The 23,127-nt window shown below is 45.9% G+C and overlaps 2 protein-coding genes across 17 annotated transcripts in view; both read left to right on the forward strand.

Annotated features, from left to right (window-relative positions):
- LOC148391423 (receptor-type tyrosine-protein phosphatase gamma-like) overlaps nt 1-21,349 on the forward strand; it is a 71,324-nt gene extending 49,975 nt beyond the window's left edge. For all 6 annotated transcript variants that reach the window (XM_088389737.1, XM_088389736.1, XM_088389739.1 and 3 more), the window contains 22 exons: nt 407-599; nt 3,617-3,801; nt 5,414-5,522; nt 5,714-5,763; nt 5,834-6,488; nt 7,893-8,022; nt 10,221-10,312; nt 10,554-10,645; nt 11,623-11,719; nt 11,913-11,995; nt 12,415-12,549; nt 12,813-12,947; nt 13,106-13,272; nt 13,430-13,565; nt 13,865-14,011; nt 14,215-14,308; nt 15,376-15,452; nt 16,057-16,185; nt 16,924-17,070; nt 17,149-17,291; nt 18,066-18,201; nt 18,632-21,349. In XM_088389737.1, the coding sequence (XP_088245863.1) occupies nt 407-599; nt 3,617-3,801; nt 5,414-5,522; nt 5,714-5,763; nt 5,834-6,488; nt 7,893-8,022; nt 10,221-10,312; nt 10,554-10,645; nt 11,623-11,719; nt 11,913-11,995; nt 12,415-12,549; nt 12,813-12,947; nt 13,106-13,272; nt 13,430-13,565; nt 13,865-14,011; nt 14,215-14,308; nt 15,376-15,452; nt 16,057-16,185; nt 16,924-17,070; nt 17,149-17,291; nt 18,066-18,201; nt 18,632-18,850 (3,351 nt within the window). In that variant the 3' untranslated portion in view covers nt 18,851-21,349. The remainder of the gene's footprint in view (nt 1-406; nt 600-3,616; nt 3,802-5,413; nt 5,523-5,713; nt 5,764-5,833; nt 6,489-7,892; nt 8,023-10,220; nt 10,313-10,553; nt 10,646-11,622; nt 11,720-11,912; nt 11,996-12,414; nt 12,550-12,812; nt 12,948-13,105; nt 13,273-13,429; nt 13,566-13,864; nt 14,012-14,214; nt 14,309-15,375; nt 15,453-16,056; nt 16,186-16,923; nt 17,071-17,148; nt 17,292-18,065; nt 18,202-18,631) is intronic.
- Nucleotides 21,350-21,931: 582 nt separating this feature from the next.
- cadpsa (Ca2+-dependent activator protein for secretion a) overlaps nt 21,932-23,127 on the forward strand; it is a 41,131-nt gene continuing 39,935 nt past the window's right edge. For 3 of the 11 annotated variants that reach the window (XM_088389725.1, XM_088389732.1, XM_088389727.1), the window contains exon 1: nt 21,936-22,753. In XM_088389725.1, the coding sequence (XP_088245851.1) occupies nt 22,367-22,753 (387 nt within the window). In that variant the 5' untranslated portion in view covers nt 21,936-22,366. Of the gene's footprint in view, nt 22,754-23,127 lie in introns of all 11 variants that reach the window. The other 8 variants (XM_088389722.1, XM_088389724.1, XM_088389729.1 and 5 more) reach the window with 6 other exon arrangements.

Below are 23,127 nucleotides of genomic sequence, written 5' to 3' on the forward strand. Positions count from 1 at the left end.
CGCAAACATTTTGGGATGAACTTCAATTGCGTTCACTTGGACTTCTCCAAAAGGTTTGACTTGTTCCCCATCTCTTGGTACGTATTTGATTGCTTTTGTCGAACAAAGTAGGTCGGCCGGAGTGACGGTTGTTGCTCTGGGCCTGCCTGGAAAAAAAGCATAAGCCGTTTCCATCCTTTCCTTTCCATGCGACACTTGTGTGCTCTTTCTTGCAAGCTATTCAAACAGGCATTTGGCATTTTTAGGAATGTGAGAGTTGACTGTATGATTGAGACACATTTGGACGGGTACTTGTGTTACACTAGCACGATGATTGCTTGCAAATAGAGACTGCATTTTCCGAGTGAAATGGGGAGTCTCTTTAAATGATAGTATTCCTCTCTCTCCTTTTCTTTGTGTCTGCCAGTTGGAGGCTTTTTACTCCATTTTCACCACGGAGCAACAGGACCACGTTAAGTCGGTGGAATACCTTCGCAGCAACTTCAGACCCATTCAGAGCCTGGACAATCGGCATGTTTTCAAGTCGGCGGTCAAAGACGCCTGGTTGCCTGAGCTTTCTCACAGCGGTAGTGGGCCTTATGGCACAGAATCTTCCAGAGGTAGGTGCAACTTTTATCTTGCCGTAGTTTCCTTCCGAGGGCCATTATCAAATGGATGAACGTCTCGTATGAGTATGTACAGTCCCTATAGGCTACACAACAAACGACTAACTGGTTTTGAAATCAGAGACGAGTAAAAACTGTCCTTTTTTCAACGATAAATGGTCATACAAATTGCTGGTAGCGACTCCATTTTTTAAAAATGAAGACAATTTGCAATTTTTACACATCAAGTCACTGCACAAGTTGCGACCCTTCTAAATGTTATCCCTTTTGAAATCTGGAATTTGACTAAGTGAGGCACTTTTGTCTCTATCCACTCATTCATTGTTGTGTCTATTTGAGTTTGCCAATCTATAAAGTCTTATTAAAGCTCCTTGTTTTTCTTGCTAAATGGCTGACAGCTCCTAATGTTAATAAATGAAAGCTATTTAGTGTTACTTACTTGGTTGCCCGGAGGAAACGACTGAGTGACTTGTGGGCGGGCGCATGCAGGTACTGGCGGGCGCATGCATGTACTGTAGAGGTGTGTGGTCTTGGATAGCTCTCTGGCTGTGTAACTCCCCGAGCATAAGGCAGTGGGAGGGAGGCACACGGGTCCCCTTCTTGTTCCTGCCTCATTAGCGCTGAAACAACAGCACATTACTATATGCAGCCCATGTGTGGGAGTGCTACTCTCAACGTTTGTGTGTCTCCGGCATCTTTCTTGTGTCAACGACTGTACCGTACGTATGTATATGCGGCGGACGGGTGCGAGACAGGTACACTTTGCATATCCCCTCCCAAAAGACCTTTCTGCCATTTGCTCCGTGCCCTTGAGTACTGTCGTGGGACACATAGGATTGGATTCACTTTGACAATCGAACAAGGATAAGATCTTTTGAAAGAGGAGGAGGAGCAGCAGGAGGAGGGGTGGAGCTCACTTATTACATGACTACAAACAATCACATTTTCCTTGCGGATTAACAAAACTTTATTTATCCCCGTGGGTGGGGCAATTGAAGTTGCTGACTTGAAGTCAAACGTGTTACTTTTGCGGTGACTCGATTCTATCTATATTCTACTACTGTGTTTGTATCGGACCGAGTGCTTTTTTGCTTCGTTAGATTTGTATTTCTTTTTTATTTTACCGATACTACAATCGATTTGCCTCCAGGATCCGTAACCGTCCGACACGGACGAAGCGCGCTGGGTGTATATCTAGAATTTGGATTTTAAGGCAGCCCTCAAAAATATGGAAGTATCTCAGAGCGAAATGTGTGTGGGGCCACATCCTTGTATCTTTGTGATGGACTCTACCAAATTGATATTGATTTGTTTTCCATGATGTGGGTCAGACAGCAGACAAAAATGGCATCATCCATAATGGCTTGTTTGTTCATCTCACGGATATGATCTCCCTCTCAAGGTCAAGGAGATATGGATATGGCAGGAAATATGACTATTTAGTCATATGGGTGATTTGACTGTATACTAGTGCTCAGTGGTGACTAGTTCTCTGGTCTGTGTGTGTGTGACGTATGGGTGTGCGCGATCGGTGGCATGCTTATCTCTGATGAAAGCCGTAAGAGGATCTATTCATCAACCTGCCAGAGCGGCTCGAGCTTCCAAAGCGTTTTAGTTGTATTGCGCACAGAGAATATGGGTCATTGCTCTTTTTAAGCAGCCCGTAGTCAAGCGGGTCGCTCCATCGCAAGTCCCAATACTTTGTCCGCCGTCCCTTTTGGAAGTATTTGTACTTTACATTTGTAAACAGATCAGTACTTTAAAGAGGCATTTCAACTTTTGCCAGATGTTTTTTAAGAGCAGAAGAATTGGAATACAATACGAGCTGACATGCAGCTCTTGTGATTTTTGCGTAGCTGCCGCAGCCTGGTTATTGTCCCACTTGCAACATACATATACGTACGTACTTCAAGGTATACGTTGGGGCAGAGATTCATTCTTCGAGGCTCGATATAAACATGCGTATAGTTTTGTCTTTGGGAAAGCTGTAGTCATTTTTCAAATTTCGACGCAGACACATTTAACAAGCAGACCATAATATTTCACAATTTCATTTTGCAAACATAGTACGTATGTTCTCCCATTGTCACAAGGTCCGGTATGCGTGTCAGGACGCTAGATGATATCATCCAAGGCATTGCGGTGGTGGTGGTGGTGCTGGTGGTGGTGGTGGTGCTGGTGGTGGTGGTGGTGGTTTTGCTCGAACCGTTAATGACGTCTCTGCAAGCCTGTGTGTCCATTGGACTGTGTAAAGTGTGTGACTAATGGTTTCAGTAATGCAAAGCCACTTGGTGCTCCAACTGCATGTTATGAATAGAAAATCACTGCGGTTCTTTGTGAGCAAGCCAATCAATTTGGTTCCACTTGGCACGTGAGCCATCAAAGCAATGTTCATCACTGAATCGCTGTGCTCATTTGTATGACTTGATGCAGTGTTGGGACTAATCAATCGCCTTCATTTCCTCAAAGGCAGTCATAATTGATGCTTAACATCCACTAACACATTCTCAACAAGGCATGTAAACGACACACAACCTTTTTACGTGTTCTAGACCACTACCACATATGATTGATTGATTGATTGAGTGATTGATAGATTTTTTTATTTATTCATTTATTTCTTTTTTTTCTCGCAGTCATTTACTCTTTATAAGAGCGAGTACCTTAGTTTTGCATCGGTGGTTGTCTGGTCTCACAAAGTGCCTCGTTTTCTGATGTGAGAGTAGATGGAAGACTGAGAGGGGAAAGAAAAAAAGTCAAAGGTGACAGCGAGCGTGTCATTCGGGACTTCACACGGGCATGGCCGCCGCTTCTCGCATCTCGTCGGGCGTGAGACGTGATGGTGCCAAGAGGGATGGGAGGGAGGGAGGGAGGGAGGGAGGGAGGGAGGGAGGGAATTCATTTGGCAGCATAGGAAGCGGGGCATGGCTCTGCTTTGGATGCTTGAGAAGGCCTCGTTTTGTTTTGTTTTGTTTTGTTTTGTTTTGTTTTGTTTTGTGTTTTCTTTCTAGTGTGCAGCAGCGCTCCAGTCAACATGAAGGTGCAACACGTGAACGTAAGCGCCTTGGTGGTTGGATGGGCACGTCCGGAGGTCATCTACCATCCACCTATCCTCCACTTTCTGGTATCCTACAGCTGGACAGCTCATGATGACAGCTTTGAAGAGACACACCTCACAGATGCCAGACACAAACTGGTAAGACTGTGTGGATTCAGTGAGATGATGTTTGTATTCTGATTCTAAAATGTGTTTGTTCACGCAATCGCAATATTTTGTTCCAAGAATTCATGATGAACTCATTCACTCACTGCCATTGACGCATCGCATATCCGTGTCAAAGTTGGATATTATCTGGGCTGCCAGCGAAATACTTTGACATCTATGGCAGTGAATGAGGGAAGAATGAAAGTCAGTGTATCCATTGCTGCTTCGTCATAATGACCAAAAATCAAAAGATACAAGTATGAGCGAGACAATTGGCGCGAAAGAAGCAAACAGCGACATGGGTGAAGTGGATGAGTGAAACCCTAAACGGGATGCACCTCAAGGTCCATGAAATAGGACCAGATTTCAGGAGACAAAAAGAGAATGTGGCGAACAAGACTGGATGCTTCGTTCCCTAACATTGTAGTCTGCTGGTCAACTGGCAGAATACTAATGCTAGGCTGGAGGCCATACAACACTACCGGTCTGTGCAAAAAGCATGACCTTGGGCCAGTGGCTCCTTGGGAAAACTGTGAAAGGGAGGGCTGGGGAAAAGTCAAGAAATGAGAGAGCAGAGTGCCTCCTAGCTGCAGAAAGCGGGATCGACCGTGATGAACCACTGGCAAATGCTGTTTCACCCTCCCGTCATTACCTGGAGAGACGATAGCTCTTTCTGAAAGCTGCTCATTTCCACTGTCATTCCTTTCTACCATCGTCTCTCTCTCTCTCTCTCTGTGTTTTCTTTGACTCCCTTCAACCCATCCCTCATGAGCTGTCAGAGCTGTCATTAGTCCCAAAGTGAGCTCAGGTGGAGAAGAAAGATGGAAGAAGAATACTGACGCTGACATTTTTGTCATCCTTGGATTGCATGGTGGTCACTGGGTATTTACTACTTCACTGCTCAATGAAAGAATGAAATGAAAGGCCGACGTCCATTTACGTATCGGTATCATCTTTCAAATGGTTGTCTTTTCAAGAGGAAAGGCACATTTTGAACTTGACTTTCTCCATCGCTGTGTGATCATTTGTGGATTCCAAAATACCAACTTTAAACGTGGACTAAGTTTTGCTCGGTGTGGAATAGAAACTCATTCAGTCATTCAGTCGCCCACCACGCGCACAAAGAACATGTCAAGTTTATCGATTGACTTGAGCTTCTCATTTGTCCTTTTTTGATGGTCCGCTTTCCTTTTTTTGCCGCCCGCACAAACCTTTGAGGTAATGATCTGGATCAATGATAGTCATAATAGTGCCATGATGAATGAAGTGTAAATGAGATGGACGCCAACTCAAAAAGCCATTTAAGCACATTCCTCATCAAAAAGAAAAGAGGAGCTCATTTGCACAAGGGCAGGCAGAACATACATCACTTTGACATCTGAAAATAAGCAAATTGTGCTGCCGCGGGATACTACGTATTTGTTCCCTTTCAATCGTCTCTTTTGGCAGCAATTAGGGCACGAGTGTTGAATTTGGGACGCTTTGTGTGAATATGTCGATTTCAGATTTGATTTCTCGCAACCGATCCGTTGAGAAAGAGATTGAAAAGTGGGCTCTTTTTAGCATTTGAATGACCATGTCCATGTGTGTTTGTGCCACGCAGGAGGCGGTCATCTCCCACGTCTCAGCGGATGTTCTGTACCTTTTTCGGGTTCAGGCTGTCTGCGCCAATGACATGCGCAGCGATTTCAGTCAGAGCATGCTCTTCCGAGGTAACGCACACGCTCACGCACGAGCACCAAGCAGCTCTGTCGCAATCATCTACCGAGTCCAAATGGCAAATTGGGGGGACCTGCGTAGAACCAAGCCAATCGGATAGCTTACAGTCTTTGTGCACTTTGGAATGAAATAATGACATGGAGACTTGTGAGGGACAATGGCGCATTTCCTTTTGGGCTTTCAGCAAACACCACAAGAATCTTTGAGGGGACGCGAATCGTCAAAACCGGAATGGTAAGGAACGCAGCCGTGCACAAAACAGCTCGGCACCGTGGAGAATGAACGCTTTCGTTGTGTTTGTCAGCCAACAGTTTCACCTGCCTCTTCGGCCGACATGGCCCCCATCTCCTCCGGTTCATCCACCTGGACCTCCTCGGGCATTCCCTTCTCCTTCGTTTCCATGGCGACAGGCATCGGCCCTTCTTCCAGCGGTAGTCAGGCGACGGTAGCGTCTGTGGTGACCAGCGCTTTACTAGCCGGTCTGGGCTTCAGCGGAGGAGTCATTTCCTCCTTCCCTAGCTCCGTTTGGCCGAGCAGATCCCACAACGCGGATGTCGCCAAATCCTCGGCGAGGGAGGATGGCCAGACGAGACCAGGGAGCGAAGGCGGCGGCGACGATAAGGATCGAGGCGAGGAAAGAGAAACGGAAAAAGAGGAAGAGGAAGAGGACAAAAGCCAGAAAAAACTAAAGAAGCGGCCGGCAGAGGTAGTCGAGGAGGGCCAAATGTACGACAGCGTGGCCGGGGACTGTGTGAAAGCGGACGCCGCCGCAAAAGAGAAAGAAGAGACGGCACCAGATCCCACTTCTTGGCCCCCTGTTGTGGTCTACAACCTTGGACCCCCATTTGTCCACAACCACAGCAGCGTAAGCACATTCCTGGTTCCTGAGGGCTGCCGTTTGATTCTTCAGCTGCGAGCAGCGGAGGCCCCAAAACATCACTGTGTCTCCATCCACACTGGTGAGTCGTGGTGGTTCCTTTCAATTGACTTAACTGCTGTTCATGGGTTGCACTGTGGCGTGGCGTCCGGACCTCAGTACTACTTCTTCGGAAATGTTCTTTTCTTTTTATTTCAATTCGATAAAGGGCATGTTCAGGTTTCTGCACGTGTTTACATGGACTTTAAATATTGCCAATATTGGTGTTTTAAGAGGCTTGTTGAGTACACTTAAATGTCCTCCTCTCTATTTTCAATCCTGTTCACCAAGCAAACTTGCCTTTTTTTTTTTACTTCCCATGTTTCTCCCCTACACCCTCCTCGACTTTTTTTTTCCTTTCCAAAGCTTTTTTTCAGCCTCTCTCCCTCTCTCATGCTCCACCACCCCCTCAACTTCTTTGTATCCACCTCCCTCCTTGCTCAGATCTTGGTGTTGGCCTACTTTCCCACATGGGGAGAGAAGTAGAAGCTCGAAGGCTGGAAGGAAGGCTGGATTTATTTGTAGGAGGGGGAAAAGGCCTCGCTCCATTTACTATAGCTCCGTTTCCCCGCATGCTTTTTGTTGGATGAATAAATGAGACTAAAATCATAAAGAGCTTCACATATTTACACCTTGATTTCTGTTATGGTAAGGGAAAACGGGCAACTTGGGGTTAACATCCATGTCCTCTGCATGTAGTCTGTATGTTAAAGCATAAAAGTGAGGCATCTACAGCATGGTATAGTGCATGGGCCCGACCGACCGACCGAGGGCTATAGCGTACTACAAAGTGAGATTAATGGCTTAGCGAGCTGTGTTGAGTCTAAAGCCAGGATTTGAAGTGTTAGGAGGCTGGCTGGCTGGCTGGCTGGCTGGCTGGCTGGCTGGCTGGCTGGCTGGCTGGCTGGCTGGCTGGCTGGCTGGCTGGCTGGCTGGCTGGCTGGCTGGCTGGCTGGCTGGCTGGCTGGCTGGCTGGCTGGCTGGCTGGCTGGCTGGCTGGCTGGCTGGCTGGCTGGCTGGCTGGCTGGCTGGCTGGCTGGCTGGCTGGCTGGCTGGCTGGCTGGCTGGCTGGCTGGCTGGCTGGCTGGCTGGCTGGCTGGCTGGCCGGCTGGCTGGCCGGCTGGCCGGCCGGCTGGCTGGCTGGCTCTTTTTTAACCTGACTTTGAGATGGTACACTAACTTAGGCTAAACTCATAACCTGCACGGACGGGTGCAGCAGGTTTTGCTCTCAAATTCAGATGAACTCTGCTATAAAAGTGCCCCGTTTTCACTGTTTCTAAATGTCAAAATTGAAATGGCATCACCGTTTGTGGACACCTGGGTGCCAGGATATTTGCCTCTTTTTTTTGGACTTGGAGTTTAGATATAGTACATATTGGTGCTGTCAGATGATTAGCAAAATCTAGTCGCTAATGGTTTCACAGACACCATTTTCTTTGTTCCTCAGTCGCCAGCTGGAGCCAGCAAGTGAGAAAGAGATCACGGCTGGTGAACTGGATGCCAACTTTGCTTGTGGTCTCAGCTCTATCCTTCTTCTGTCTCTCTCTGATGCTTGCTGCACTCATCGTGTACTGGAGGTGGGTACCTATAACGTTGCTTTATGTGACGTTTGCTGAGTTTTGGACAGTTGTATATTCATGCAGAACGTTCGTTCACACTATCAAATGCGGTGAAATATTGGACTGAGCGAGCAAACTGAGTTGAAGTTTGCATTGGGGCTAGTCGCCGCCTTGTGTCCATCTTTTGAAAATGATTTGTACAGTTCTTGGCAAGCTCTCATCAAAAGATTCACGCTAACGTTGTGGCTTCAAATAGCAACATGCAGGAATGTTACCATGTTGACGGTATTTGAAGCTGTCCACGCACTATTTGAACGAGGCCGTACGAAGGAACCCAGTCGCTTCTATTCTAATCGATCCAGCTGTCTGCACAGGTCAGGTATCAACTTAGATTTCACTCACGCTTCATGTGTGACCTCAAGCTTATTTTTAGCCTTCAAGTCTACGTTCTTCACTTTTGCCTGATTAATGCAAGCGCAACGTTACAAAGGAGTTTGAAAAAGGGACTTCATTCATTATTGATGTCAAACTTGTCAAACATTGAAGCCGCATCATGCTGGGTGTGATATGGAAAAAAAAATCAGCTGCTGGATTTTTCATAAAAAAGAACATAGGTTCCTTTTTTTTTTTTTTTTTAAGAAAAAAGATTCAAACATAGGACTTTCCACTCATTTCCATTTCTGGTTAAATGCATTGAATGTAATGTCTGTTTACAGCAGGGCACCGTATGTCATTGTTTGATTTGAACAGTGAAATGTAAGCAGTCTTAAAATTTCCAGCAACTTCCTCGTATACTTTTATTTACATTTTCTGTCATTGAAGAAAACTATCGATCATAGTTTAAGAGACATATAAGGTCCCTCAGAAATCTCGGCCTAAATCTTGGTAAATCCATCTATTCTAAAAAGACAAATTGCCTGTCAAATCATGGCCAAACATTTCATCGGTGTTAAATCTCTGTTGGTGTTTGTCAAACTGAAGCATTAACCTTCATATTAAATAATCATCATCACCAGCACCATTCATCTTAAACGAACACACACACACACACGTTAACTCAAGCCTGGTAGTAAGGGGTGGGGCAAATGTAGTTACGTAATCCTATTGCTCAGCAGCAAATCTCAGGTCATGACCTGGTCTTCTGTCTACAACGGGCCGTGTCGTCGATTCAACAAAATGAAAAATAAAAACTTAGGTGCTCATCATCAAAGTTAGAATATATATGGGCAAATCAAATTCCACATCCAAATGTGTGTATATTTTGATATACATGCGTATATACGCGTGAACATGTTTCTTTTTTCACTACATTTGTCCGGAATGTATGATGACACCAGCAGCTCAATGTGGCCTGGGGTCTCTCTCAGAAGCTGCTGTTCACGCCTTGTTGGGAAAGCTCCACCCCGGCCGCCCGCCCGCCCTCCCTCCCTCCCTCCCTCCCTCCCTCCCTCCCTCCCTCCCGCCCTCCCGCCTTCCCCCCAATCCCACCCTTCTCCTCCTTGGCCAGTCAGTGTTTAATTCCCGTTAGCGGCAGCAGCATGCTGCAGCCCGTCTGCGCCCCTCTGCTCTTTTGTCACCATGAACGCTTTTTGCTCTCTGCTCTGTATCAAATACAGGTAGGAGGGTTCTCAACACACACTCACACTCACACACACACGCACACACACACACACACTGGTTCGGTGGCTGTTGATGAACTGTCGTTATTTTGAGGAGTTGCAGATTTGGACACACAAGCTGGTTTGCAAGTGTCGTGTTGAGTTAACCTCCCCCCCATGCTTGAAAATGTACCCACCCACATGATGACTGGTTTAAAGTCAACTACATCCAAACTAGTATGGTATCTGCTGGGTTTTTTTACGTTCACATTTAAGTAGCAAATATTGCCTGCTTTTTCCTCCAATGAAACGTAAAAATAAGTAGCATGTTGTGGTGAAAATAAATCCATATAAATGAAATACCTTGGATATAACGCTCATACGTATTCTTTGGAGCACCTTTGAATAAATCCTCCAAGTAACAAAACACGCGATGAGCTGCTGTTGTTCCATACGAAAAACGTCATCTGAATAATATCAATGGATGACATGACTTCCTTTGCAATGTGACAATTGGCAATCTATCAGATGACGACGGCACATGAGTAACAGGGAACTGTCAAACAACTCAAGCGTGATGAAAAGAATCATCTTTAAAAGTCCTGTTCACTTTTCCAGACGTTGTTTTCAGACAACACCTCTCTATGTGGAGGACAGAGGTTCCCCCAGGATGCTGGCCAATCAACCAGCCCCTCTCATCCCCATCCCAGGTGATGATAAGCCACGTGGGCTCTTTTTATTGCTGACGAGTGATGCATTTTAAAGATCAGTGTAATCATATTTGGAATATTTGGATTGAACCAAAGCTACATCCCAACGTTTGTGGGCATCAACACTGGTTATGTGTTGTTCTCCAAGTCTTTTCATTTGATTCGATTTTTTTACAATGAAAAGAAATTCAAATCAAATTGGGCTCCGTAACCAAATTGCGGTCTTATGTCCCCACTTCAGATGACGTCAAAGAGATTCAAGTAAAGCACTTCATCAAGCATGTGTCAGAATTCTCCTTGAATAACATGCAAGGATATTCACAGGATTTTGAGGTAAGTACTAAAGTCTTGTCTTTGCCACTAACTTCACTGTCAAGTACAGAAAAGAAAAACACCGAGCTGAAATATTAGTACAATGAATCATTGTAGTCATTAAAATGATCTTTCTAAAGAAAAAAAAAGAAAAATCAATCAAATAGCAGAACCCAATGACACGTTTTAAGTGTACACACATTAAACATTGGCACCAGTGAAGCTTTCCTCTGCGTTCTTTTTCCTTCCTCAGCCGTATTCATGTACTGTTTATACAGTATTATTGATGAGACGGCTTGAAAGAGTTCCATGATGAAAAAGGTCAATTGGTTTTCAAGCAGAAGGTAGACAAGATGCCAGAAATCCATGGAACAGTTATTGATCTGCTGCTTTTTCATCTGAGAATATGAAAGGGAGAAGACATGTCTGTGATGTGAGACGCATGCAACATCCACGGATGCACCCACCCAAAAAAAAACCCCAAAAAAAACAGATCAGGTGGCAGAGTAGTTCCGCAAGTAAATATAGTCTCACGTATAGTGCCTCCTTTCAGAATGACAGGAGCAAGTGACAGACAGAAATATTTTGAGGAAATCCAATCATCTCATTTCAGCTGATGTCATTCTAATCGCTACAAAAGAACCGCTCTGCATGATTCATCTTTCAAATGGGATCAAACGAAAGAGAAATAGGTCTAAAAGTTGCTGTTGGGCTCCGCAACAGGTTGTCAGTAGTCATGTCACAAGCTCACTCCCCCTTGAGAGAGAGAAATGTATTCCAATTTGTCTCCTATTAAATCTCTGGAAAGAAACAGACTGAAGCCCAAAGAAAAATAGTAAGAGTGAACAAGGGAGTGCAAAGTCCCGGTGGCGGAATCCGCCCCAGCAGCTCCAACGGGGAAAACAGCCTCTGTGCAATGGAACACAACATTGCCTTTCTTTCAAAGCGTTTTGCCAGGCAAAAGTCAACGTGTGTCTGTTTGTATCTTGCTTCCCTAGGAGCTTCAGCGCTGTGCTGCCCAAATGAAAATCACTTCGGAAAACTCCAACCATCCTGAAAACAAGCATAAGAACAGATACGTCAACATAGTGGCCTGTGAGTGGGGAAGAAAATCTACTCTTATTTCCACACAAGTCAATGATTGGGATACCTGGCCCGCGCACAGCAATACGAACACCATTCCCGAGCGGAGCTCCCAGCTTTACGTCATCGGACCGTTAAGATGGCTTTCCTTTCAAAATGCGAACCTTACGAAGCATCTCCAGTACGTCGTATGTTTTATTTTCAGATGACCACAGCCGAGTGAAGTTAAGAATTTTGGTGGGGAAGGATTCCAAACACGCTGACTACATCAATGCCAACTACGTGGATGTGAGTCTTTTTTGACACAATCTGCATTTTGCTGATGTTAAATGACAGTAAAACAGCTTCGGAACAGCCTTCAAAATAAAACACGGAAGCAGCAAACCAAAATGATTTATAGTTTCGACCTGAGGCCAATTGAAAATGTTTGGGGTGTCGAGAGCTAGTATGACGGCCGTCTGACACATTTGGAGCACTTTGGCGTGCGTGCGTGCGTGCTCTGCCATTCAGGCATGCTTTCTTTTGCTGTTTGTATAAAGTAGTACATGTGGCTTGTTTCAAATAAGTTGGACAACTTATGGGCCTGTTTTCACATCACAACGCATGGCATTAGAAAGAAGGCTTTCAATATTATGTTGACTATTCTAATGAGGTCTCTCCCTCCCTCCCTCCCTCCCTCCCTCCCTCCCTCCCTCCCTCCTTCCCAGGGTTACAATATGCCCAAAGCTTACATCGCAGCCCAGGGCCCACTCAAGTCTACCTTTGAAGATTTTTGGCGGATGGTGTGGGAGCAGAATACAGGCGTCATTGTTATGATCACTAACTTAGTTGAAAAAGGACGGGTATGTGACATGCGCGCGCCCACGCACGCACACATGGACTTTTGAACTTTTTTGAAAGGAAAGGAAAAAAAACATACATCTAGTGGCAAAGCATTTCAAACAGAGAGGATTATTTTAAAAAAAATCAAATAAACATGGTACATGAACTCACTATTGGCATACTGGCCAAAATACCACTAATGACAATAGGATGTCATTAAAGGTTATGTAAAGCCAAAACAGAACCGTCTCAATTTCAATTTGTGTGCGTTTGTGTGTCGCAGAGAAAATGTGACCAGTACTGGCCAACGGAGAATAGTGAACAATATGGCAACTTAATTGTCAGACTGAAAAGCAGCCGAGTCTACGCCTGCTACACTGTTCGACATTTTACTCTGCTGCACGCAAAAGTGAAAAAGGTAGGAATCCTCTTGTCCCTCATTTGTCTCCAATCAAAGCTCGAAACGTCCTTTCTTCTCCTATGTTCTTCCATCCATCCATCCATCCATCCATCCATCCATCCATCCACCCACCCATCCACCCGCCCATCCACCCGTCCATCCATCCATCCATCCAGGGTGCAAAGGGCCACCGGGGCAACAGTGAGCGCAACGTACTCCAGTATCACTATACGCAGTGGCCCGACATGGGCGTTCCTGAATATACTTTACCTGTCCTGACATTTGTTCGGAGGTCCTCTGCTGCCCAAATGCCTGATATGGGGCCAATGATTGTCCATTGCAGGTAACGCTTGATGTACTTACTACATTTTGATGGCAAACGTTTGGCACTTGAGCCATTTTGCGTTGGCTTGAAAAAGAGATCCCAAAATGAAATGACAGGCGCTGAAATGGCGCTCCTGCCTTTTGGGCTTCCCTTCCTCTTTTGTATTGTTTTGCAGTGCGGGAGTGGGTCGTACAGGGACCTATATTGTCATTGACAGCATGTTGAAGCAGATCAAGGACAAGCGCACTGTGAATGTCCTGGGCTTTCTCAAACACATACGTGCTCAGCGCAACTACTTAGTACAGACGGAGGTTTGTATGTTTCAGCGAGATTTGGGGGGATTGGGACAAATGACTTTGCCATTTGTTATCGTCGTAGATTTGTCTCATGTCGCACGAAAATACATCGCAGTCCCATTCTAGCTCTTGTTTTCATTTCAAACAGCATCTTTTAGCGCTTTCTGTTGGTACACTAGCTTCATAATATGCACGCATACAGGAGCCACTGACAGTTTGGATTAGGGTTGTGAATTTTACAAGCTGTTTATTGACAACAACAACAACAAAAATCATTGCAATGTGACTGATCCCATTTTGCTTGGCTCATCCAGGAACAATACGTATTCATCCATGATGCCTTGGTGGAAGCCATCTTGGCCAAGGAGAGTGAGGTTGCAGCCTGCAGCCTCCATCACTACGCAAACACCATCAGGACACCAGGACACAGCGGTCGGACACGTGTGGAAAAACACTTTCAGGTGAAGGGACACATAGCACATTCGCTCTTGTCCTAAATAATTGTGACGAATATTTTGGCATCATGCTTACACGGTGCATTATTTCACTCCAAATGTTTCCGTCATAGCGGCTCCAAAATGTATGTACATCATTTCACTAAAGGCTGTTGCTTTGAGGGTTCGGGTTTTGTTCCCTTCTAAAAAGCCCTTTCCGTATGTTTCAGTTGATGATGCAGTGCAACGACAGATTCACAGAGTGCTCGAGTTCTCAGAAGGAATGCAACAAAGAGAAAAATCGAATCAGCTCTGTGGTGCCGTGTAAGTCTTGCATTTTGTCTCCGATACTATTAAACCTACTATGTCCTGCCCGAGGCGGGAAGAACGATTAGGAACCTGCAAGTCGAGCCTTGGATTTTTCCAAAAAGCGCAACTCGCTTACATTCGGTGGACGAGTTGTGCTTTTCGTCTTAAGCGTTAAAGCGGCGGGCGCGTCCTGAGAGAGGAGGGATTACATTTGGAAAGCAAAATACCACATAGTATATCTCACTCAGCATGCTGCAGAGGATTTGCTGTCCACATGCACTGTGCTTGCTCTCACTTGCAGAAGATTTGAGCGAGAACGATGTTGAAGTCTTGCGTGCAAAAACCTCCATTGGGCACAAGGCATCAGACTACAAAAGCGCTCACGCAACAAATCTCTGGAATGAAATCCCGCAATTAATCCCATCGAAAACAATGGCCATGAAGATTAGCCGTTCGGTCTTGTAGCGCAGGGAATGTTCATGTAAATGGTGGCGGCGTGGTTAAATCTGTCCATTTTCCTTTTTTTGGAGGAACTCCTTGCACTTCAAATGAACTGTCAACAGTTGTTGTGGAGGCTGGGGGCAACCCAAATTGAAATTGGTGATAGCATCAAACCAGACACCTATCGAATTGCCTCATCGTGAAGTGAACTTATCTGTTTCCAATTTCCCCTGAAAGCCACCATTTTCTTGACTTTTTTTTTCTTTTTCTTTTTTAATTGGCCTCCCTTCCACCCTGACGGAAGGAAGAGACACAGTGGATGTCTGCCATCTCATGGTGAATAATCACATTTCAACTAAAACCTTACAGGCAACTGAAACATTTGTATCTGCCAGTTGCTGCCCAGATCTGGGCCCACCCACAAAGCTCTATCCGTGTTTCGGTTGCTTCCCAATTGTGCTAAACGAAGGATCTAAGACGGCATTTGGATTGCAAGGTTTTACTTTTCAAACCTCTCCACATCATGTCACAATGGAATTTCGTGTGCACTGTGCAGATGGGAATCTCTGTCAGAAAATAACCCGACTTATCAAGCGCTGATTGTTTTCTGGCTTCTTTCATTGGTGTGTGTGACCAAACAGCGGAGCAAGCAAGGGTGAGCTTGGCACCTTTGCCCGGCGTCAAGGGGAGCGATTACATCAACGCCTCTTACATTATGGTGAGTACGTTCTGCTCTTTCGAATCTCGTCATTCCCACTTTGTGTGTTTTGTCACTGGAACGGACGGAGCAGGGCGACCAAATGCAGCTTGGACCGGCTCGGTTTATCGGAGGAACTCAAAAGACCAACTCGGCAAACCGACGTGACTTAACAAAACAATAACTAGAGCGCTGACCGACAGGGACGGACGGGTCACAAAGGCCGCCCGCGCAAAGGACGCGAAGACATTACGACGACAACAAGGGGCAGACGGGACTTAAATACACGACAGGTAACAAGAGGAAGATGAGAAGGATCACACTCATCATGGGCACACAGGAGGCGAGGCGAGGCGAGGCGAGGCGAGGCGAGGCGAGGCGAGGCGAGGCGAGGCGAGGCGAGGGGAGGGGCGAGCACACGGGCAGACAGAAACCATGACAACAGACACATAGCAAAACGGCTGGGGACGAGACGTGACATATTTGTGAGAAATGTTTCCCTAGTATATTTTATATTGAAGAAAATAAAAGTCTGTTGCATGAAAAAAAAACAGTATTATTGACATATGTATATGTATTATTTGATTTCTGTATTATTTGATTTCTTTTGCCCTCCTTCCTGCAGAGTTACTACCGTAGTAATGAATTCATCATTACCCAACATCCTCTGCCCCACACCACAAAAGACTTCTGGAGAATGATCTGGGACCATAATGCACAAATGATCGTCATGCTGCCCATCAACCACGGACAGGTAGTATGATGCATTCCGGACACACTGCTATAACTGAGCAGTGTGTTCGACTGGTCTGCCTATTGTTGAGAAACTTATTTTTTTCCCATTGACCTTTGCTATTTTGTTTGTACACAAAATATAGAATATTTGGCACATGAAGAAGGTGAATGAATTTATATACATTCCTAAATATTAACATTCTTCTTGTAGTCGACTTATTTTCTAGAGCCAGCCCGTTGGTTACTTATGTTGTCCTTGGAACTAAAAAATTTGGGGGGGGGAAATGCAAATTAATCAACATTCCAAAAAGACATCCATGTAAGTATGCTGGAGTTGGCGTACTTGCTCTTTGTGGTTGGTCTCCCTCGCTCTTTATTATGATGATTTTACTTGTCGGCTGTCAGGGAGAAAGACAGGAAATGATAGTGTTCCATGCCCTATAAAGGACTATATCAGATTTAATTTGTGAAAAATGCATAATCACAAAATTATATTTCAATTTCACCCGACTCAGCGCTCCTCTGTGACCAATTCACCCATACAACCAGTAGAGGGCAGTGCAAGTCCATCCATCAATCCGTCGATTTTCTGTACTAGATTAGTTGTAAAATATCCCATCTTGATTGGGTAAAGGCCAAGTCAACCTCGGCCATTTAAGGGCATACCGGCTCCTTTTTTTGGAGTATCAAGTAATAACGAGAAAAAAATAGGAATGATGGGGGAAAAAAAAAAAAACATTGTCATTTTCATCCTCAGGAGGAGGACGAGTTTGTGTACTGGCCCAGTCGGGATGAGCCCATGAACTGTGAAGCCTTCACTGTCACCCTCATCAGTCACGGCTCACTCCGCTTGTCCAGTGAAGAGCAGATCAGCATCCACGACTTCATCCTGGAAGCCACGCAGGTTGCGTCCGCGAGCGTCTTTGCCTCATAAAGTTCATGAACACATTGTCCTTCCTTCTCTTTTGTGTCTACCGACTAGGATGATTACGTACTGGAGGTGCGTCACTTTCGCTGCCCCAGATGGCCAAATCCCGACATGCCCGTCAGCAAAACCTTTGAACTTCTCCACATCATCAAGGAAGAGGCCGCCGTCCGTGACGGACCGACCGTCGTTCACGATGAGTCAGTCTGATACTTTTTCGTTCTGTCACCACATCGACATCGGGTGTTGTTTTGAAGAAATGTCAGTACCGTAGTCGGGCACTCTTGATAGCAGTTAAAAAGGACACCCTACAAATTGTGGCCGTCTTCAGCGACAAAAAGTCGTGTCTTCGTCATAAGTGAGTGACGACCCGAGATTTGTGCAAAGTGCCCAATTGGACGTATTGAATTGCTCTACAGCAGGGGGTGGGCTTCTCAAACAACACTCTACTCATGTATATTTATTACAACTAATGAAGTGCATTTTGCAGCTTTAGGAGAAGGGACTCATTGAATGCTTCATCCGATTTTGATGGCGCAGTCAGCTCACAAAGTGTCAGTTCATTGTCAGCTCCCCGTAACGGCCTGCGTGCGTGCGTGCGTGCGTGCTCATTATGAAGCCATGCATGAGCTGTTAGCATTGCAAGTCTCCTGATAGTAATGGAGGGCGAGACCATGGCGAAGGCTACCCGCTGTTCTCCAGCGAGCCTCACACCGGTGCCTTTATTCCCTGGGCCTGGGTGAGGTCAGGACGGTGGGCGGCCAGGGCGAGTCAAAACAATGGCAAAGAACACAACGCAACCACAGGGAGAGATCTTGGTTGACGACAGTCTCGGCTGCCGCACTTATGATAAAAATGTTCCTCCACAGAATATCCCATATCCTTAAAAAGGTTCATGCCCTCCATGTTCTTTCTGAAAGTATGTATATGGTAAAAGAGTTCATGTGGTGTGGTGTGGTGTGTGTGGTTGTCAGGTTTGGAGCAGTATCTGCAGGTTTGCTATGCGCCCTCACCACGCTGTCTCAGCAACTGGAGAGTGAGGGGCTTGTCGATGTCTATCAAGTGGCCAAGATGATCAACCTCATGAGGCCGGGGGTCTTCACGCACATGGTGAGTCTGCTCCAACGTTCAGCTACTAGGTGAGTGACGAGGTGACTCCTCCAATCATCGATCTACACATTGATGCCAAGGTTGCGCATGAGTCATCCTCGAAGCGTGCCTTCCATCTGTGTGGGGACAAAACCTTTTTTCTCCGTTTGAATGTGGACACATCATTGCATTGTGACGCTATGCAAGTAGAGCGAGCGAAAAGTGGGAAAGCCTCAAAGGCTCACGGTTGGTTTACATTTGCTTGCTAGCACTTGCACTCAAGTGGAGGCTTTCGCCTTTGAACTGCCAACCCACTTTGTATCTTTGACGTCTGGAATGGCACTGAATGATGAGTTGTTACCATGAAGTTGAGTCAATCTTTCTTTCTTTCTTTTTTTTTTTTTGCTGAAAATACCTTTCTTGCTATGCATGATTGTGAACTGCTCACCAGGATCAGTACCAGTTCCTGTATGAAGCCCTTCTCAGCCTTGTCCACACCAAGGAGATCAGCTCTGGGCCTTTGGACATGAAGCGGACCTTGTCCTCCTTGTCTGATGAATGGGACCAGGCAGAAAGTAGAGACTTGAGCGAGAGCGGGACTGAGGATGTCGTGGGGCTCCAAACAGCCGACACTCCCCCGAAGGAGGAGAGGAGACGTTTCATTTTGTAACGACGACTATTGGACATTATTGAGGCCTTTTTTGCCAGACACTTGGTTAAAATAAGAAGAATAAGAAGAATAAAAAACGGATGACTTTTTTACACGGATTTTTTGATATTTATTTTTTCGTCCTGCAATTGAAGGGTTTGCAGCTGTGTTTTGAAGTTTGACACCGCATCAGCAGGGAATGAGGAACGCAAGTGGCTCCTTTCTCCTTTGCACTATATACGTCATGTCAATGTTACTGCCTACGCTCACGCAAGCTGATTGTTTTGACATTCCGCAAAGTCGTTCCCTGCTAAACCGTCTGCTTCTTGCTGTGTTTGACACCGCTCGTTGGCTTGAAATGAGCCCAAGGAGGAGGTCAAACCCACCTCAGAAGCTAAATGCACCATGTTCAACTGCAATAACCTCCTCCTCGTTCTTGCTTCTTTTTCTTTGTACTTGCTTCTTTTTTCGATGGCATTCTCCCAAAGTGGTAAGAAGGTGGTGTGGTCTTACAAGAGTGACAGCTCTTTATGGCTCACCTGTGCAGATATGATCAGCTCCTCTTAGTATGCATACTATGTTGTCAGAGTTCACATACTCTTATTTGGCATATGTCTTTTTCCATCTCATTGAAATCATTCGGCTAGGCAAGCACAATTTAAAGGGCAAGTTAACTCCCAAATGTTCTTTTCTATTCTATTGGAAACACAGCGTTGTGATTAATATTGCCTTTGTGGCTTATGAAGTAGGCAGCAAAGTCCACCTGTCTCTCTCGGGGGGGGGGGGTGTTTTGCCACTTGCTGTCGTCATCGCAGTTGCCACTCTCGGGTCACAAGCCATCACGGTTCATCACTTTTCGGAAGCTGATTGCTTGTGACCTGAGACCTGGCGAGCGAGCGAGTGGAAAAAAAGGCCGAACGGCCGGCCGCCCGCCCGACCGCCAACAGCCAGCCCGCCCGCCCACCCCCTGAGATGGATAAAAGCGGGCGCGTTTTGCTGCTTAAGCCACAAATGCAATCTTTCTCACAATGCCACGTATTATTTATTGTAAAACAAATATGGAAGTTGACTTCCCCTTCCCAAAGTCTCATCGGTCAAGTGAAAAAGCTTGCTATTGCAAGGACACTGGATGATATGCAAGGGAACATATACTCAGCAAGTTCTATGCAACAGGTTGAAGAAAACCAAAACAGGGTGTGATCCTCAGTGTCCTCTATCATCTGACCTCCGGATGGAGACAGTTGACATGCTACGAATTGCTTTGAAGCAAGTCCCTTGATGTCTGTCCCATTTCTTAAGTGCATGGACTAGAAACAGAGAAGCAGTCTTCATCAAAGTTCTCTCTTTTCTATACATTGTTTGGAGCCTTCTTATTCTTGATTGAGTTGACCTGCTGCTTTTCACCGCTTCATGTTTGGAGGTTAGAAATGCCGCAATGACCTCTTTGGGCAGCACGCTGGGTTACCGCTGTACTCTTTTCCATGTGATGGCTTTATACCTTTGGCTGCAGTTTTCATACAAATGTTGACTTTATTTATGACTTAACTGCATTAGTGTCGCTTCATGAAGAACCATCGCATTCTAAATGATGTACCTAATTGAAAGGAACTCGGTCATAAAGCGAGGAGCCCCCCCCCCCCCGTGTAGTATTTCCGAAAGGAGTAGATGTACGTACATCATTTGTGCAATATAGTATGCTGAAAATGTGTACACGTCAATGAATTGCAAACAATTTGCCCATTGATATGGTGTGCAATTAAGTCACATTTAGACACAGGACAAAACAAATCAGTTAAGAGGCAACTGTGGTACCTTGACGGTTGAAAGATTTGACCAAAGATTTCTGGCACTGAGTTGTTGTTGGGGTGGGGGGGGGTTCCCCCGAATTGGGGCCTGAACCCCTTTGCACCACATCTGTATTCGCGTCTGTGTTTCATCGCACCAAAACAGGATGTCCGAATCATCTTTGACAAATTGGCAATCGATTGATTTTATGTGTGGAAAATACGTTCTGTAATGACTTTTCTCACAAGTTTCAGACAAACAAACAAACAAAAAAGCAGCCAGAATATGATTCCTTTGCTTGACTCTTCTGCTGTCTACAGCCTGTTCAGCATTGCAAATGAGAATCCGTTCGTAATTGCCTTTCTGTTGGGAATGAGAGCTAAAAAATGTCAATGAATTGAAGATTGTACACAGTTGTAACATCAACCTCTGTGCCATGAATGGCAAGCAGATCCAATTTACTGAAAATGTGTCCAAAACTTCTTTTTAACACGAGGCACGTTTGAGTACAGGCAGTTAGTTTTTCCCCCCAGCATTCAGTAATCATTATATTCCGCTTTCCACCCTTCATGTAAAATCAGGCAGTAATTGTGATTTTTAGATGAAGATGGATTTCTTTCGTGTTCTGTTTTTTTTTTTTTTAAATCGCCATATGAAATCATTCTACAATAGTGTTATTTAATATGTAAATGGTATTGCTAATTGATTATACATACAATAAAACATGTTCTGGAATTGTTCGTTTGATTTGTGTTTTGAGCCCCTCTGTAGTTCAATGGTTTATTTAAAAGTTTGATCTCACAATCAGATTTGATAGCTGAGCCAGGCTCCATAGAACTAGAGGTGGGAATTCCCACGTTGCCATCATTTCCTTGGAGTGGTTTGCGACCGGTTTGGTTACATTTGGATGAGGGCGAAAATAGAACGACGTGCAAATCTTGCAGTGTTGACATTTCAACGAAGGGAACAAATAATATGCGAAAACATTTGTACACGTAGCATGCCATTAGTTGCCTTTTAAATGACTTCAAGTCATCCAGAATTCTTCTTTCCATCCTTTTTCATTGTGGGGCCCAGCAGTTTGGGCAAATGTATATATATATATAACGTTATACGTTATGAAATGCTGTATATATATGTGTGTGTGTGTGTGTGTGACATATCCAACGTGTATGTCATTTTACAAATAACGTCAATGAATTTGAAAATGCCTGTGCGCGTTCTCGATGACGTGCACGTCCACGTTGAAACGCACCACTGCGCCTTGTCAAGCTGACTTCCTGCACTCGCGTGCGTGCGTGCGTCCGTCGCAGCATCAGGTGGCCGTTGCGCAGCTCCAAGCCTGCTCAAACTGACCCCAGAGCAGCAAGTTGCCGAGCCGAGCCGCGGTCATCTCCAAGCCCAGCCTTTCCTTTTCCTTTTGCTCCCTCCTCCAGCATCCTCCTGCTTTCTCTTCATGCGACCCCACCCCCAAATGTCGTTTCTCCTCTTGCATCCCTCCCGTGTGCGTTTGATTGACAGCTAAAAGACTGTCAACTGCATCCGGTAGTTTTTTTGTATTTGTTTTTGGAAGCAACATTTATCGTCTGTCTCTTCGGGGGGATTGGCCGCCACCTCTCTCTTTCCCTGGAAGCTGAGAAGCGTCCTCGTTCCCTCGTCCGTCCGCCCGTCCGTGCGTTCCCTCCCTCCTTCACTTCCTCCCTCGAGTTGTAGCCTAACGTTGGAGCGTTCAAGTGTCGCCTCCGTCGAAGCATGTTGGATCCGTCTTCCAGCGAGGAGGAAGGGGATGAGACCCTGGAGGTGGAGCGCAAAGAGGTGGCGGCGCTCCCGAAAAGCATCCAAGGAGCGCGGCGGCGGCGGCCGTCACCGAGCCGAGACAGCGACGGCGGTGGCGGCGGCGGCGGCGGCGGCGGCTCGGGGGGGCTCCAGCCACGGGGCCGAGCGAGCAGCGCTGGCCGCCGAGCCTCCAGCCCCAGTCCGTCGGTGGGAAGCGACAAGGAGAAGGAGGATATCGAGAAGATGCAGAGGGAGGAAGAGGAGAGAAAAAAGAGACTCCAGCTCTATGTGTTTGTCATGCGCTGCATCGCATATCCCTTTAACGCAAAGCAACCCACTGACATGGCCAGAAGGCAGCAGAAGGTAAGATCAGGTGAAAAAGCCCAAGCGAGCGCACCAAGCCCAAATCAGTGGGCATCGCTCACATTTCCTGCGGCTACGGACAACTGTTGCTTCCGCGGGCGGGCTCCCCTTTCTTTCCATGGCAGGGCTGTGAACATGGATTGGAAGATGGCTTCGTATTGATTGAGTTCATCGTAGACATAGACACACTACCTGCGTACTACTTTCGTCTTAGTTGTTGTTGGACTCCAAATGAGGAGCAAGTGCAGGCAGTGGCCGTGTCATTCGAATCGAGCAGCCAGCATGACGAGGCAGAAAAAGTCCATTCTTGCACAAATGGACCTTTGCAAGCCAAACGCTCATTGGTGAGCATGAAATAGCAGTCTGGGGCCAGA

This window comes from Syngnathus floridae, chromosome 11 (genome assembly GCF_059516105.1).
Source record: "Syngnathus floridae isolate MCC-2025c chromosome 11, RoL_Sflo_1.0, whole genome shotgun sequence".
Lineage (NCBI taxonomy): Eukaryota > Metazoa > Chordata > Actinopteri > Syngnathiformes > Syngnathidae > Syngnathus > Syngnathus floridae.